This window comes from Acromyrmex echinatior, chromosome 19, assembly GCF_024713525.1.
Source record: "Acromyrmex echinatior isolate Ae372 chromosome 19, ASM2471352v2, whole genome shotgun sequence".
Lineage (NCBI taxonomy): Eukaryota > Metazoa > Arthropoda > Insecta > Hymenoptera > Formicidae > Acromyrmex > Acromyrmex echinatior.
In genome coordinates, this window is record NC_141870.1 from 117292 (window position 1) to 135562 (window position 18271).

Here is an 18271-nt window from a genome sequence, read left to right on the forward strand (position 1 = left end):
CCTGCACCGTTAAACACATGCATATCGATACATATATGTACATGTACCGCGTATCGTCACTCGTTAGTGCGATAATGCCAGGCACTGCATCAGCTGCTCGCTGTTGTGAATTGTGAGTCGCTATCATCCATTGTCAGTATTATCAGTATTACTATACTATGATCAATGTGACACTGTGAAGTGTAACCGTCGGAGTGATCGTGGAACGAGGTGTTCCGACTTTCGACCAAAAAGTCGCGGCAGCATAAATTGGTACAACATATATATATATATATATATATATATATGTATTGTATTGTATGAGGCGTGCGAGCGAGTGCGATACATGATAATGTGAGATACACGATAATGATCGGAGAGGAGAGAAGAGGATATCTGAGGATACCATTGTTGTTATATTGCATCGAATCGTTCTTTATCATTTCTGAATTCTGATTTCCCTGGATAACGCATTACGCATGTACGCGCGCGCATGCGGTCCCTTTTGGGCGGCTTGGAAGACATTGGGAGAGAGCGAGACAGCGAGATAACGTGGCTCTCGACTCGATCGCCAGATTCGCGAGCGGGATTTATGTCACTACAGCTATAATTTCTGCAAGAGGCGAAAATCATCGGAATATTCCTTGCCATGTTCTCTCTCTCTTTCTCTCTCTCCTCTCTTTTTTCCTCTCTTCCGTTTTATGTTTGGCATGTCTCACGTTTTTCTTCGCGCTCGTGCAAAGTTCATCTCCGTCGATTCGTCATCGAGATAGCGCGAGGGTGACAGCTCTGCGACAAAAGTCGCGTCTATCATAGTCTCGTGATCGCTGCCCACGCGCGGCGACAACTATCGCTGTTGTTTGTTGAACTCACGAAGCTTGAGCGTGTTCGAGTTCTGACAATAAATCGCCGGTCGCCCAACAGCTCAACGGGATGTCCATTAATCTGAGCGAGGTTGATCCGTTCAGTGAGACGCCGATGGAGCTGCCCATGGAGCAAGAATCCTACGAAGGTACGACAATAAGACACACGAGACATCCGGATGATTACGATCATCGTGACGTGATAATCAAAGAACGTTATCATATAATCAGGCGCTATTATTTGATACGCTCCATCGCGACCATCATATTTAGGCGCGTTCAGCGGCCTTGACAGTCCGCTAAATAAGTGCTCGCTGCTATTCTTCTAGAGATCTAAAGGTTTGATTGGATGATCTAGAGATTCTAGAGGAGGAATACACCAATAACAGTGAGCTCTCATTCAACTGTTGAGTCTTCTGAACGCGCAGTCATTGACAGAGAAAAGATTGATTAGTAAGTGCTTTTTTTTTTCTTTAATGTAGAGTCAGTTTCTTCACTTGTAGATCCAGCGAGGAATTAAAAGTAAAAATCAATTGTAACCAATTAAAGAATTACTGAGTAATTATACTAATCAGTTTTCTGCGCAGTCATTTGTTATCACGAGTAGACGCTATGTATTCGTGAGATATTTAAATTGGGAGATTCTTGGGAGTGCGCGCGCGCGATTGAGCGTGTTGCACAATTTATCAAGCATGCCAGAATTTTTTCCATTAGATTTCAAGTATTCTAAAATTTATTAGTCATCATTTGATAGATCGAGTTTGCTTACCTAGTTAGACTTTTTTTTACAACAATACACAAGTATCTCCCAAAAATATCAACTATAAAAATTTTAACAAAAACGTGTAAACATTTGTGTAAATGTTTATTTGTATTTAAAAGATTATTTTTATATTTTTTTTTAATATCTTTCCTCGAAACATGATGCTTTAAAAAGTATAAATAATTTTGACTTATTTAATATTTATTTTCACCTTTTTCTTTTTGTAAAAATTAATCTAATGCACGATAAAAATCCGAGTGTATTAAATTATTATTTGTTAATATAATTACTAATTATTGAAAGAATATTAGATGTGTAATGATTCAATTTTTGTCTCGTACAAAGATAACGACCAAGCAATAGTGGAATCAAGTCCAAAGAACGATATAGCTAATGCTGTGAATGAAGCAGATTACGCCGAGCCTTTGACTCCGGAAGAAATACGTTGGTTTTATAAAGACGGCGTTGACAAAAGGTGGAACGAATTTTGCGGGTACGACAGTTTAAGAATTGAGAGAATTTATCAAGAACGTCAGAATTTAATTAGCGAAAGTAATAATGGAACAAACGGTTTGTCACCCGCTGAAAAAATTGTGGTTAGAGGTGGCATGTACGATATCGAAATAGATAATATGAAATGCGTTTCGATATATTGGCCAGGTGAATATATCACATATTTTATTTCTCTTTTAGTTGTATTCTATTTTTTACACCATTGCATATTTACTAATTACTTTTTGCCTATTGCCAAAGTCAACTCATGTAGTACAGAATTTATGCAAGTGAGCACAAGTGCTTTCTAACTTTGTAGGCATTGCTGGGCTACGTGAAAATAATAGTGCCAATGAATCGACAATTGATACAAATATCCATGAATGCCTTAATAATGATTCATTCACAATGGCTCTTTAGATTTCTGTATATTTTTCCATTATGCATGCAGTAATGCATGTCTTTATACTGCACAAATTACTTTATCCTTGAAGTTATTATAGCCAATTCGTATTGACTATGCCTATTATGACTTGCAACATGTGCGAAATAAATATAACACAGACAATACATTCTATCATTGTAAAAAGGAATTTATTCAGAGCTCTCAATAAAATGTATTAGTTGTTATTTATATATGTCACAATCAAAGTGTTGATTTATTTTTAAATGTATACACTTATTAATTTGATAAATAAATGTATTCACAAGCACACAATGAAATTTAAACTGTTACGAGTAATGGTAACGATTTGACTAATTATTTTTATCGTTACTTTAAATCGTCTCATAAATTGATTTCTAGCAAAAAAATTACTTTTCGCCGCGAAACAATTTTCACATTTTATGTATAATCGTTATGTAAGATATGACAAATTTTATTTATTGGCAATGTCTATTATTGTTGGATGATGGAGTACTTTGATAACAAGAATTAAATAATTTGGATTTTATATATATATATATATATATTAGGTGTTGGAATTAATTCGTAGCGTTTTTTAATGAAAGAATGTTATTTATTTCACATGAGCATTAAAAAATACATTAATGAAAGTACTTCCCATCACTTGTAAAACGCTACGAATTAATTCCAACACCTAATATATATAAACATATATACATATATATTTCAGTTGAAAGAAGACTTATTTAATAATATAAAAATAACATCAAAATTTTAGTTGAGCTGCACTATCATTGTATTTTATACATGAAACAAATATTAAAAATAAAAGAAATAATTTAATGAGCCAAAGTGGATCTTAATCATGCTAATTTTTAATATTATAAATTGCATGTATAGGATGCTTCCTTTAATTCGAGCATTTAGAAAATTTTTCTTGTTTTTAATAACATGACAATGTGATAAAATATAAAATAGAAAAGTTGTTTGTTTCATAGGAGCAAATATTATCGTAAATAGCATATTTTTTCATACTTATTATTTTACGAGATTTCAAAATCATTTCCAAATGGAGTTCTATAAATTTTTCGCTTAATATGATTCCGTTAATAAAAGTGAAAATGAAGTTATCAAAAAGTCAATAGTTAACGAGATATTTTGTATTTTATATTTTATTTTATTTGCATATTTTATGTAAATAATTTTTAATTATAAATTGAAATATAATTCCGATGTGATTGCAATAATTTATTTTATTATTTTAAAATTATTTTTAGCTGTTTGAGTTGGAAATGTGGAAGTTTCCAAACTGTATTTTATTTATGATTGACTATGATGACTACGATTAACTTTTGCTTATATTATCATTTCTTATTAGTGGACTGAATATGGTCTGATTAGAAGTCAAAGCCATTATATAGTATACTTACACAGTGTTTCCTCCATCTAAAACATTTAAAATATTTCCGTTGTTTTTAATAATACGACAAAATGTTAGAGATAAAATAGAAAGAGATTGTTTTGAAGGGACAAATATTATCACAAATATTTTAACTATTCATTATTTTTTAAATAAAATTATGTGATTTCTTTTACATAATAATTCCTTTAGTTATTCTGTACATGAGAAAATATCAAAATAATTTTACTTTGTACCTGTTGTACCATGATCCTTAGTTAAGTCTACATCTTAGGTCTGTTTTCTCTAGCTGAACTAGTGTACATTTTTAGAACTTAAAGTGAGCTAGATATATGTCTGATATTTCTCGAAAGCAAGAAAGAGAATTCTAGTGCAATCTAGTGCAGGAACGGAAAACAGACCATTTGTTTATTTGCATCATGGCTTATAATGAAGAAGCAGCAGATTGAAGTCGGCTGCATCGTTATAATCAAGTTTGTTAGCATACTGCTAGCGTACTACTAGCATTTTATTATCTGGGTAATTGGAAGCCAATGATAGCTATAATATTAACACTCATAACTATTGAATGACAAATAATAACTATTGGATTACTACAATAGTTATTATTTATTAATTAATGATTAGGTCCTTACCTAATGGCAACCGTGACATACAAAGGATATGTACGATTGAGAAAATTAACAGTTACAGAAACTTATTAGGTGTTGGAATTAATTCGTAGCGTTTTTTAATGAAAGAATGTTATTTATTTCACATGAGCATTAAAAAATACATTAATGAAAGTACTTCCCATCACTTGTAAAACGCTACGAATTAATTCCAACACCTAATATAAGATCGAATCTATTTGTCAATGAAGAGTGATGATTGAGTGTCAGTAGTTACCATTTATATTTTGACAAACTGAAAATAATTGTTACGATATTCAATCAGTAAAATCTATAAATTTTTAGATCACTTATGAAAAAAATATTTTAATTATACGCGTTCCATCTTTTTAACAATTTCTATTAACCAGATATGTCAGTTATACAATTAACATTGTGCGATGTTCGTGGATTATCAAAGTAACAATTCTCATATGATCGCAGAAGTAAAATAGCTAGATGAGGTATAATTTAAGATGGGTGACCGGTTAGAAGCATCATGAAACTAATTTTCGAATTTAGAAGGGAAACATTCTTTTATCATAATTTTGCCGTACGTATTCTGGAATATGATGCGCTAATCAGTAATATTCATTTTAGCATTAATAAGTAATAATTAATTCATACCTATTGGTAATACCATTCGCCAATGGTTACTAATCGAAGATTACTATATGCCAATAGTTACTATTCGCCAAATTACAGTTCACCAACAGTTATTATTGGTCAAGAGTATCGTTAACTCCCAATCGTATTTTTTTTATAAGGATTGAGGTAAGAGTAAATATGTTTTTACTATGTATTATATAGTAAATGTACATATTATCTAGTAAATTAATAATTTATTAAGGATAGCGACATTTTTATATTTAATTGATACTTTTGCTCAAATTTTACGTATAGTCTGTTCCACAAGAAAGTGTATGTGGCAGCATTTGAACACACAGTACACAACTTAGAAAAAAATTAAGGATTTTAATATATTAAAGTAGACTCAAAAAGATATTGCGCAATTATTTAATAATGGGTCCAGTTACATCTATTGTCAATTATTGCTTGCCAACTTTTTGATATACTTTTACCTAATTTTTCAGTATATTCAAATAGATAGAGAGCTTGATTTTAATCGACAACTGCTTAAGATACACTAAAAATAGATTTTTCTCTTAGTTCGAACTTCATCTAAGATCAAACATTCTCAATGGACTTTGCGTCTGGAGATAAGTAGGTCAATCCACTGTTAATGTTACTTTCATATTTTCTTCTATGCGAAAAAGCGACTTCGATGTTTAGGATCATTTCTGAAGCTTCCAATTGTCTCTAATTTTCACATAAAATTTCTCAGCGGATGTCAATAAATATTTCTAATAAATATTATGCATATTGTCAGCGTTTAGATTATCGATAAACAAATAGAGACAATTGGAAGCTTCGCTTACAGAAACACCCCCAAGTATGGATACTTTACTGCTGAATGATTCTATTACTAGGGATTGACCAGACTCTTCGTATGAATAATCAAAAAGAATCCAAAAAGAAGCTTTATATTACGTTATTCCAATCACTATTCAAATTTTTTTGAGCCCATGCCAGTCGTTTTGTTTTTGTATTGGAAGAAGTTTTTGAACTGTGAAACGACAGTCTACCTTTGCTTCATAAAATGACGTCTGATGATATTTATTCCAACATTTATATCCTTCTCACGTAGTTGATTTCGAGCTTAATGCAATACTAGCATAGGATTTCATTAAAAAATAGACGAATGATCATTTTATTCTCTCTTAATGAGTTAATCCACTTTCTGGCAAATCGTCAACATTTCCTACTTTTTTGTATTTTTTAATTCACTTCTAACCAAATGACTTTAACTTTTTAAGATATTTTTAATTCTGAGCATACTAATTTTGGTACTTTTTAGAACTAAAAAACACTTTTGCAAAACTAAGAACACTACCTCATAACGCTTGAGATACTTTTTGAAAATTACATTTCTGACAAAAACTAAAGCTTGGTTTACACGATGCGAGCTACTAACTTGCCAATACTAGTCTTCGAATTGCATGGCTAGTTATCTTATTAGCTGTATGTTCTTTACTACGTATTGTTTGAACATCTACTAGTCATACTAATTTGTGCGTTTATAAAGGACCAGTAGCCTATTGCATAGTGGGCGAAGAGAGTGAACAGTAGAACAAAAATATTTGAAATAGTTGACTTTGCTAGTTACTGCCCAACTCACACGATTGATAATTCGGCCAATCCGTTTACATGAAGCCAATAGCTGATTGGAGTCTTTATAATATAGAGTCTAGCCACTCAATGTGACTGGTTTCATTGGTTAATCCTAAATTTCTTCAAAATGGCAGTACCAGTCAAAGCGTAGCATACATTCAAAGAACATACATTCCACATTTACTGTACACACACACACACACACACACACACACACACACACACACACACACACACACATTCGCACCAGATTTACACATATATTTCTCATTTTGAATTAGGATCATGGCACACAAAAAACTTAAGGCAATAAGACATATAAGCAGTAAAGAAATCAACATGTTCGTTGGCTACTGTTTATGTTATGGTCTTACGAACTTTATTGTGATTGATCATTTCGCTTACTGCTTAAGTTTTTTGTGTGCTATGGCTATTAAGATTATATATTTTCTTATGAAACAGACTAAATGCATATATTTTCTAGTAAGTGTATACATTTATTAAATTTTATGCTTTGACTGTGACATATATTGTACATTACCAAACTAAACGTTTGAGGTCATATAAATATAGCATTTAAGAATATTTTAGTGAAACTCTACTTAAAAATTTGATTTATGCATTACTCAATAATTGTTATCAATTTCAATCTTAGATAAGCATATTTAGTATAGTTATTATTATCATCATTATTTAAATAATATAAAAGAAATCGGTTATGACAGGCTGTAAAACTTTTTTTCCAAAACTAAGCTATGGATTATTTTAGGAAATTGATAAAAAAATAAAAAATAAATAAACAAACTTGTAACTAGATTATTTAAGGATGTATTAGACAGACAATTTCACTGCAAAGAAAATTAAATTTGGAAGTATGTTTAATAAATATTTACATTTCAAATAAATTATTATATATGAAAGTTGTGTGAATAATTATATATTCGTTTACATACTAATAATACATTTTTATTTATTTTATTTAATTATTTTTATTGTTAAAAATTAAAATTTTAAAAATGATTAAAAAATTTTTCTTTTTCTTTTATAAGTACTTTAAATATTTAAAATAATTTATGCAAAGTTTCATTGTGATTCACTGCGATTAGTTACAAAGAATAAATAAATATTTTGTTTATTTACTGGACAACTAGTTTATGCATCGCAATGTAACTCTACGTAAATAATCTTTAATACATAATGTATTTATATGAAAAAATTGAGATTTTTATCTTTTATTTTGTAATACATTTCCATATATTTTTATTAAAGCATAGATTAAAAAATCTATTATTTATTAAAATAATATGATCTAGATAGTAAACCAAATTTGTCGCATTATATTTTTAAACTTAAATGATTTAGAATAATCTATAATTTTTTCATAATTTTGTTATCGTTTTGAAAAAAATAAAAAAAGAAGATTAAATATAATATCTAAAGATGAGATTAAATGTATAATATCTATAATATCTAAAGATGAGATTAAATGTAAATTACTTTGACGAAAAAAAGTCTGGTGTTCTGTTATTCTTTTTGTAAAAACTTTGTTAGAATTTTCAAACATTTCATATTATTTTTTATTTTATTGTAAAAAAAATTAAATAATAAAAATATGTTAAATTATGATATATTTAAAAGAGTATAAGATAAAATTTAATTTTATTTTATATTGTAGATATTTTTAGTTAATGGATTTAAACTTTTGGCTCACTATGTATTTCGCTTTGTAATATGTATTATGTAAATGTAAACTATTTAAATTACTAATAATGGACTATTTAGAAATGCAATATTTTGTGATTCAAGATAGTATTTTACAAGTTATTCCCATTTTTATCCTTGATACATCGTTAAATATGCTAATTGTGAACTATAATGTTCACGAAATGTTAGCATATTTGACAGTGTACTAATTAAGACACAAAGATAATATTTGTAAACCATGTAACTTCCTTGAAAAAAATACTTGCGGAAGCCTCAAAAGTATTATTTTGTAATTTTTATATTAACAAATTCTGTAGTTTTTTCAAATTTTTCATGAAAGTTAGGAGTATTATCAATAGAAGCATTAAAAAAATTATTACTTTGGAACATCGCCTTAGTAAAATTAAGTAACGAGTGTTCAGGTTTAGAGTTTATGTAGAAATTTATTTGATCACACATACACATACACATACGCGCGCGCGCACAAGGCACTCAATTATTAGTTCATACAAATATAGTAACCTTTGTAAATTCTTGTTGAAGGTGAAGAATGGGAAATTATGAGGGGTACATGGTATTATGATGGCAGTTGGATACCCTTGGAAACAGAACATTCTAAAGTAATAGAAAAGGTACATCTTGAATTATTTCAAAAGGAAAGCAGCAATCAAAATATCATTACGTGTGAAACAAATCCTCCTCAATCTTATAAAGGTACTCTTTTCATTGTTTTCATATTTTTCTTGATTTTCTTACTTGTGTAACATGTCCTTACATAAATTTTAAAACTTATTGCGTTTTCAGTGTTACATACTGAGCAATTTTCCGAGTTTCACGTTGATTGGCACTCGGTTAACGATGTGACATTATATAGCGAATATACACCTACTAAATTAATGCGTAGCGTTACATCAAAGTTGGGTTTTGCTAAAAGTAAGTTCAGGATTAATAATAATAAAAATTAAACTATAAATAATAAAAAGGGAATCATTCGTATTTTTATGTATTATTTCAATACATTTTTTTCTACTCTAAATTGACAGCAACAGGCTATCGATTAAAAAGAGGCTATAAAACGCGTACAAATATGGAGGATAAGCCACGTGATATCGATCATCTAGTATTTGTTGTTCATGGAATAGGACAAAAGCGAGATACGGGGAAAATTATCCGTAATACCACATGGTATAATAATAATAATCATTTTTTGTAGTATACAGAGTGTTTCGTAAACAAATTGATAAAGTTCTAAAATGTTCTGTAGTCACTAATCATATTAATAGGCGCATTTTTTAATGGACTCATTCTAAATGATCGAGAATGCTAACTATGTTTATTTCTGTTGTATATATTTGAAGTATAATTATCTTTTTTGACATTCTTAATTAACGAAAATACGTTTTAATCTTTTACCGGCAACAACGAATTTTACTCTCTTCGTTAACAACAGAGATCTTTGAGAGACAGAACAAATTTTGATAATTATTGGTTTTAGGGGAAGCATCTTTGATGACCTTACTCTTAACATATATTGTTAAAAGCATTCTTTTGAGTGAATTCCGGAAAGTTTTAACCGTCACTTATTCTTTGTTTATTAAAAAAGAAATTATTACAAATTTATTTAAAAATTATTTAACAAGGAAAGTTAAATTTTATTTAAATAAGTAAATAATAGATATCGATTTAATAAATATAGCATTAGTGACATATTTGCATGCTCTATAATTACATATGCATGCATCATTAGGATCAAAATGTACACGAAACAGAAAATAGGCTGTGTGTTCGTAATTTTTCTCCGTAAGAGTTGTATCTGCGATTAATCGATCGATTAAGGAGTTAGTCCATCCAAAAGGCCTCAAAATCATATCTTATTTTAGAAGTTTATTAATAAAAAACTATACATGATACAAAAAATCTTTTTGTACTTATTTATTATTCTTATCTGAGTGTACAAAACGTATAACAATTATGTTCCTAGCAAACAAAATAGCGGCGTTATAGCACGTTTTTTGGAGGCTTATACACGATAAAGGCGTGATCCGAAATATGCTGTATCAAAAATTTGATTAATTATTTTTAATCTACATTAAATTTATTAAAGAAATACCTGTCAAATTAAAAAAAATATTTAAAAAATGTGAAAATGTTCATGCGAAAAAAGTTCAATTTTTACGTTAAAATTCAATGTAAAAGTATCTGTAATTACAGAAAAAATATGTAAGTTGTCGCAAAAAACCACAGGGTTGTTTTTCTCTTCAATTGACAATAATGTGCAAGATTTCAGAGCATTTGGATCAATTTCGTAATACGTTGAAAGCATCATTCTGAGAAAAACGCGATTAAAGTTTTAAGTAAGGTTTTTTCTAAACTAGTATAATCTATAATTAAATTGTATGTCGATATCATCTATAGTATAAATACATAACTATAAACCTATTTTACAATCATGTAAGCGTATAAAATCTATTTTACAATCATGTAAGCGTAGTTGTAAGTGGTTATAGTTACAAAAATTGACCAATCACAGTAGAATATTCTCATATTCGATTGGTCAATTTTTACAACTATAACCACTTAACAACTTATGCAGTTGTAGAATTGTTAAAATTAATAGTTCAAATAATGACTGAATTATTTAGATAAACGGTGCGGTGCCAACTGTATCTTCGTTAATATTGGAATTTTACTTTTGGTTAAATTCTTCTACATCTTTTCTTCTATCTTTTTTATTTAGAATGGTCTCCAAAATATGTTTTAGAAGTTTGTCAGTTTTTTCGTACAACATTTTGTATAATACTGTATTTTGTATGGTATTATATTTTTATAAAATAATATTATTTTTAAGTGTCAATAAATTAATAGTTTTAGAGATTGCGTGGATTGGCTTAAGCAAAAATACTTTCCAAATTCTAAACACAGAGTAGAATTCTTTCCAGTTGAATGGCGATCATCGTTAAAGTTAGATGGAGGTAAAATACACATACTTTACAGCACTAATAACTATCTACTTAATTTTATCGAATGTGCAATCTCTTCTTTCAGATATAGTAGACGCAATTACACCTTACAGTGTATTAAGTATACGTCACTTGCTTAATACATCAGCAATGGATATTTTGTATTATACAAGTCCTCTGTATGGTGCTGAAGTTCGAGCTGGATTACAAAAAGAGTTAAATAGTTTATACTGTATGTTTGCGAGTCGGCATCCCGATTGGCAAGGAAAGATTTCAATTTTAGCGCACTCTCTAGGATGTGTGATTGTATATGACATAGTTACAGGCTGGATAGGACCTGACATGCGACTCTCATGTCCGCAGGCGCAAGAAGTTTTATTGCAAGGATTACAATTTCCTGTGAGCAATTACATGGAAAGAAATTTACTTGTTTTAAGTAAAATTTGTTTTATATAAATAATTTTCACATAGTCCATAACAAATATAAAATTGATTCTTAGAAACAACTTTCTCGTTACTAGTAAATAATTTTTATAATAAATAATTATCTCTAATTATAAAATGATTAGAAATAATTAATTAATTGGAGTCCTAAGGTTGCTTTCGAGCAAGCATTAGAATATGAATACCACGGTGGAAAAATTTCGCTGAAATTTCGTTGAAACTCCACTGATTTTGCTGAAATTGTCTTTCGTTTCGGAACATTTTTTAGTGAAATTTCAGAAAAATAAAATTAATTAATTCAGTTTTATTGCTAAAATAAATATTATTTTCACATGATAAAATTACGATTAAAAAAAAACATTCCTGAATTCGGTAATTAATTTCATACTTCCAAGCAGTCACCCATCTTAAGCTGTACCGCACATAGCGTGCTTGATTTCTGTGATCGTACGGGAACTGCTCCTTCGACGATCCACGAATATATCTATAATACTAATAGACATATAGTTGTAATATACCTGATCAAAGATGTACAAAGAATGGAAACACGCATACAGAAAAAAAATTATTAGGTGTACAAATAAGTTTCCGCCGTTTGACAAAAGACGGTGCCACTAGCAAGCTATGGTTAAAATTGTCTGATGTAAAACATATCGTAAGGTTGGGCATCTGTCAACAACATAACCTTGAAATACTAGCGATTTTGTATCAGCATCATATTTTTTTTTGTGCGAAAATGCCGAGCCGAATAAGTGTTCATTTGCGGGAACTTTTGATTTACTTCTTTAATTTGAAGAAATCTGCAGCTGAGGCTCATCGATTGCTTGTAGAAGCATATGGTGAGGCTGCCTTAAGTGAGAGAAGTTGTCGTGAATGGTTTCAAAAATTTAAGAACGGGTGAATTTGACGTCGAAGATAAAGAACGTAGCGGAAGGCCGAAAGTGTACGAAGACGCGGAATTGGAAGCATTATTGAATGAAGATTCGTGCCAAAAAGAACTTGCACTTACATTTTGACTTACATCAATAAAACATTATGTATCGTTCTTTCACAATAAATGCTTAATTTTTGATAAAAACGGCGGAAACTTATTTGTACACCTAATAATATTAAATATAATTATAATGTATTAATAAAAACATGTTATATTTTCATATATACACACACACATATATATATATATATATATATATATATTAAAAAATTTATTTAAAAAATTAATATAAAAAATTAATTTTCGCGTACTTGTAATAATTTTGCAATATTTTTAGCGAAAAATTAAAGAATATTTAATATATTTTTTAGAGAAATATAAAATTTTCGAAACAATTTTCAGACTTTGGAAAATAGTCGGAACTTAAATTTTTACTAACTGTAAAAACTTAACTGTTTACAAAATTTGCAACAAATTATTTCTAATTATTGGAATTATATCAAGTGAAAATTGTTTTCTCATTTACAGATTGAAAATTTGTTTTGCTTGGGTTCGCCATTGTCCGTATTTTTAGCTCTGCGCACTCGTACTCCATCCAACAGATTAGATGTGATGCCGCAAGGTTTATGTAAAAGATTCTATAACATATTTCACTGGTCCGATCCAGTGGCTTATAGAATGGAACCGCTTTTGGAAAGGGGTTACAGTAAAATCGAGCCAGTTCTAATACCACCATACGGAGGAATTGATGGTCAACAAATACCACAATCGCCTTCATCACTGAACAACGTCGATCCGACTCTACCGCCAACAGGTATTTTATTTATCAGTCTATTCTTAAGATATTTAAATATCTTTTATGACATGTTTTAAAGTTCGAAATATAAAGTCTAATTAATTTTTGTGTTTTTTTAAATTTTTGTATTTTCGACTTTGTCTTCTAATTCGTATTTGTCTTCTAAAATATCGATATATAATTAACAATTATTTTATATATAAACTTGTATTAATACTTTTACATAGACATATATTACTCTGCAGTTATTGCAATAAACATTCAGTTCAAAATTGATCTAAATTAAAATAGGACAAGTAATGAGAAAGTATCTTCATTTTTAAACTATATACAGATATACAGATCAAATTAATCATAACATTTTAACAAAAGTGGATTATCATGATTTTCATGTAAAAAAACATGTTTTAATGAAAATTAAAATGTTTCATATTTGCAAAATGGACGCAAAAAATGTGTTCTATTTAATACTTAATTCTTCAAAAAAATATTGATTTCTTCCTTGGAAATATAACTATTTTCAAAAATCTGAACTGACAATAAGAGTATTTAAAATAGTATAGAGTTAACGAATTTAACACATACAGGTTAAGTCAACTAAAGTAAATGAACAAAAATTTTACTTAATATAGAGTTTTTATATGTATCAATAGAAAATGATGATAAAGATGATAGTCCAGTGGATAGTCCACCCAATCGTAATGCAGAGAAGGGCTGGAGTCTTTGGGATTTAGTGCGAGGTGGTTGGAACATTAGAGAAGGTCCATCTTCGCCAACACCAGATTCAAATCCACCAATCCGTCCAGGTCAAGGTAATTCTATACATATTATTACAATGTACAGAAACCTTCTCTGCATCATAAATTATTTATAAATATTTTTTGCGTCATTAGAATTAGCACAACGATTGGATTATGTGCTTCGTGCGGTTGGCTTAGGAAGAAATTATTTATATACTGTAACGGCACATACGGCATATTGGAATAACTACGATGTAGCCTATTTCGTATTAACAAGACTCTTTCCAACGCTGGAAACTTGATGGCGGTTTAAACAGTTTAAAGCAGAGTCCCAGCAGTTTCTGCTAAGATGCTCTAGTCCATTGTAGGCCTTCTCTAGAACGTGATATCGCAAATAGGTCTGCTACCAAAACAATCTGTGATAACGGAAAAATGATACAATAATGTTGCGAATTCTATGAAAATCGATCATTTTATATAATTGTATAATTTAGTAATCGCTCTGCATCAAGTTATATGAGACGAACGTTGTCTTTACTCGTTTTGGAAAGTAATTGTTTGTACTAAACATTAGGTAATCGACATTTGTACATAACATAATAAATTCGGTATACAGAAGCGCATGAGAGAAAATGATAAATTTTATGAAATTTTATGTTACTATTTAATAGATACAGTATATGAATATGCTAGATATTTATTAAGTATAATATTTTGTAAAACTCTCTATGACTTGTTATGACACGGCAAGCTGTTTTCAAATAATAAAATCATTCTACAACAAGCCGTTACTAGTCTAAAGTCTTAAGCCGTAAATTTATCAATCACAGTCGAATGTGAAAAGAATAATTGATTGCGATTGGTCAATTTCTTATGTCTTAAGACTTAAAAACTTAGGTAATGGTTTGTTGTAGAAAACTCATAACTGATACATTAGTTTGGTAACTAATGTATTCTCTATGTTGATTGCCTTTGTTATTGCCATATGTATAAATAACATTTTAAGATTAGCGCCAAATACGCTAAATATATTATTGATCTTACAATGAAATGAAGTAAGATATTGTGATGCTTACGAATTTTTCTTACATATATATTTGTTGTTAATCGATTTACGAATGTATACTCAGAAGTATTCATATAATGTAGAAATACTTGAATAATGCAAAAACACGAGACACCATATAACACAGATTTTTAAATAATATATAACTTATTAAAATACAGTATACAAGTATTTTGGTATAGCTTTATATCTCTCTAATTCATACTTTTAATTTAATAACAAGTTCGTATTATATAATTGTGTTCCTTTATATTGTTTTAAAGAACTTAAGGAAGTGCAAAATATTCGTATGAATTCTATTAAGAGGCTTCTGAGTATAGTCGCCATTATATTGGGTCGTGGCATCATAAGCCAGAAATAGCACGTTGAAATTTTTTGTATGCCATTTGTAAATAAATTTGGATAAAACGAAATATGTAATGAAATCGATTTTAAAATACTCATAAACTATCCTTCCTCCCTCTCACGGGAAATAATCGCAAAAAGCATGTGAAATCTTAGAACATGTATAAATGGAAGGAGAATTGCCTACGCTGCCCATGTATCGAGCTTAAAATCAACATTTGTGCGAGAGAGAAAGCTAGAGAGTTCCAAATCGCAATGCGCATGCTCAGGCTGTCGTCTGTGTGAGTTGTACATTTTTTTTAGTGTTCCTCACACATTAACAACAAAGTAAAACGGGGGAAAACGGAATGACACATGTGCATTACAGTCAATTGGGACTATAATTTTCTGAACTGTCGTAATAGATATTGGCTTCAGGGAATAGCGATTATGTAACTTTTTCTCCAAGGCGGAAACGTGAAGAGTGAACATTTTTTGTACATAAAAATTTTCATTTTTCACGTTTCCGCTCTAAAGAAAAAGTTATATGATTGCTACCCAGATTCAATACTCAATTCCTCTTCCATTTATATAGGTATATGTTTTATGTGTGAAATACATTTACTTAACTGTACATAGGCGTAGCCTATTTTTATCTTACGACTATTTGCGAACTGTCAGGGGAGATAAGAATTTCTTTTATTTTTTGTTAAAGCGATCTTATTTTGTTTGTCTTTTGTTTGTCAAATTTTCTTCATTTATAAATAGCGTGCAAAAAACTTCAACGTATTATTTCTCGCTTATGACATCATGATTCAATGTGGCTGCAGCAATCATTCAGAAACTTAATAGAATGCGGTCCGTGCGTGGTTTGCGCTTGCAGCGCTTTTAAGCACTAACAATAAGCATCATTTGTCCTTTAATATTTAAAGTTCGACCGAAATTTTGGTTTTGGTTTCGATTTCGGTCAGTTTCAATAAAAAATCAGAGTTTCAATTTGATTTCGATTTCTGAGTACAAACTTTGATATGATCCTAATAATAACTGATTTGATTTTTCTAAAAGTTGAAAATGCAATATTATTATATTATTATAGTTAGATATTTTGATAAAATATTGTTTTTTAAAGAGTACATAACTCTTTCTTTTTTTTTTAATAAGACTTATCTAAGTTTCAGTTTCGATTTCGTTTTCGGTCGAAATTGAATGACAATCGAATATTCGTTTTCAGTTTCGGCCGGAGGTCAAAATTATCCTGAAAAAGATCCTGAGTTATCTTCAAGGCTGTGTTCGAAAATACTTTCTAAGTACCTCCGAGTATCATTATATCCTTGTTCAACATTTGGTGAACAACAAGAATAAAATAATATTTGGATATACTCGTAGTATTTTTTAACGCAGCTCAAAAAATTTTAGTTATTTATTAAAGAATTATTAACAAATAAAGTCAATGTAATAAATGAGTTTAACTTTATAATTAAAATCTATATGAAACTTCAATTCACGTAAACGTGATAGTGAATTCCGCCCTCTCCTCTTGCACGAGGGCCTCCATCTCCGAAAAATATAATCCTAACCCAAATCTAAATCAAATTTTGGTATTGAGTATAGGCCTCGATTTGAGTTGAAAGTTGTAATCCTAAGTGGAACCTCGCTTCACATTGTAAAAGACATATCCGGAAGCGCAATACTGTAGATTTCGCCTCCGTTGTGGGCTGCAATACTAAAAAATTGATCTAACCATCTGTTAAATACTTTCGTATGAATTTATAGCTTTCCACGCGAAGCAAGGTTTCATATGGATTTCAACAACTTTCCATGGTTGAATTCGAAAGGTTTACCCATTATGCATGATCTGTCGGAGGACTCGTCACATAATCTGAAATCTCAACTAATCAGAAATTGAGCTCATTACAGCGTGAATGAGTCATGTGAATCACTGCAAATAAGTTCAAAACTTGATTGGCTGACAGATCCCGCATTACTTTCAACTTACTGCGCATCCGTAGAAATGGGAAACCTTTCTAATTCAAAAAATCAAAAAATCTTTCTAATTCAATCAAGCAACTTCCATGTGAAAGTAACAATTTGGATTAGGTTACTTTTTTGATAGACTTTATTCGCAGGGAGGGGCGGAATCCACTATATCCATACACAGGGTGACCTTTATGATTCCTGCATACTAAGAATAGCCAAAAAATGAATTGATTTGATTTCTGCGTCGTAAATCAATAAGATCGAATATACTATATATATATATATATATATATATATATATATATACATATACATATAAAATGTATAAAAAATATATAAATATGAAACACATTAATCCTCATCAGATATTATCATATTTAATATATTTTTACAGTAAAACTGCCCTGGTGGAAAAAAAATCGCCGAAATTATTGAAATCGACAATTATTGAAAGCGTTGAAATAAGAAATGAAAATGACTGACATATTATTGAAAATATTTCAGCATAAATAATACTTTTA

General features: G+C 29.8%; 1 protein-coding gene across 4 annotated transcripts in view; it reads left to right on the forward strand.

The window, feature by feature from the left end:
• LOC105147258 (phospholipase DDHD1) overlaps positions 1-18271 on the forward strand; it is a 23484-nt gene continuing 5213 nt past the window's right edge. The window contains exons 1-11 of one of the 4 annotated variants that reach the window (XM_087416211.1): positions 7-252; positions 723-991; positions 1951-2265; positions 9053-9223; positions 9314-9442; positions 9553-9694; positions 11375-11481; positions 11555-11868; positions 13376-13661; positions 14276-14455; positions 14537-16769. In XM_087416211.1, coding sequence (XP_087272337.1) covers positions 913-991; positions 1951-2265; positions 9053-9223; positions 9314-9442; positions 9553-9694; positions 11375-11481; positions 11555-11868; positions 13376-13661; positions 14276-14455; positions 14537-14685 — 1872 coding nt within the window. In that variant the 5' untranslated portion in view covers positions 7-252; positions 723-912 and the 3' untranslated portion in view covers positions 14686-16769. Of the gene's footprint in view, positions 992-1168; positions 1296-1950; positions 2266-9052; positions 9224-9313; positions 9443-9552; positions 9695-11374; positions 11482-11554; positions 11869-13375; positions 13662-14275; positions 14456-14536; positions 16770-18271 lie in introns of those variants that run through there. The other 3 variants (XM_011058144.2, XM_087416213.1, XM_087416212.1) reach the window with 3 other exon arrangements.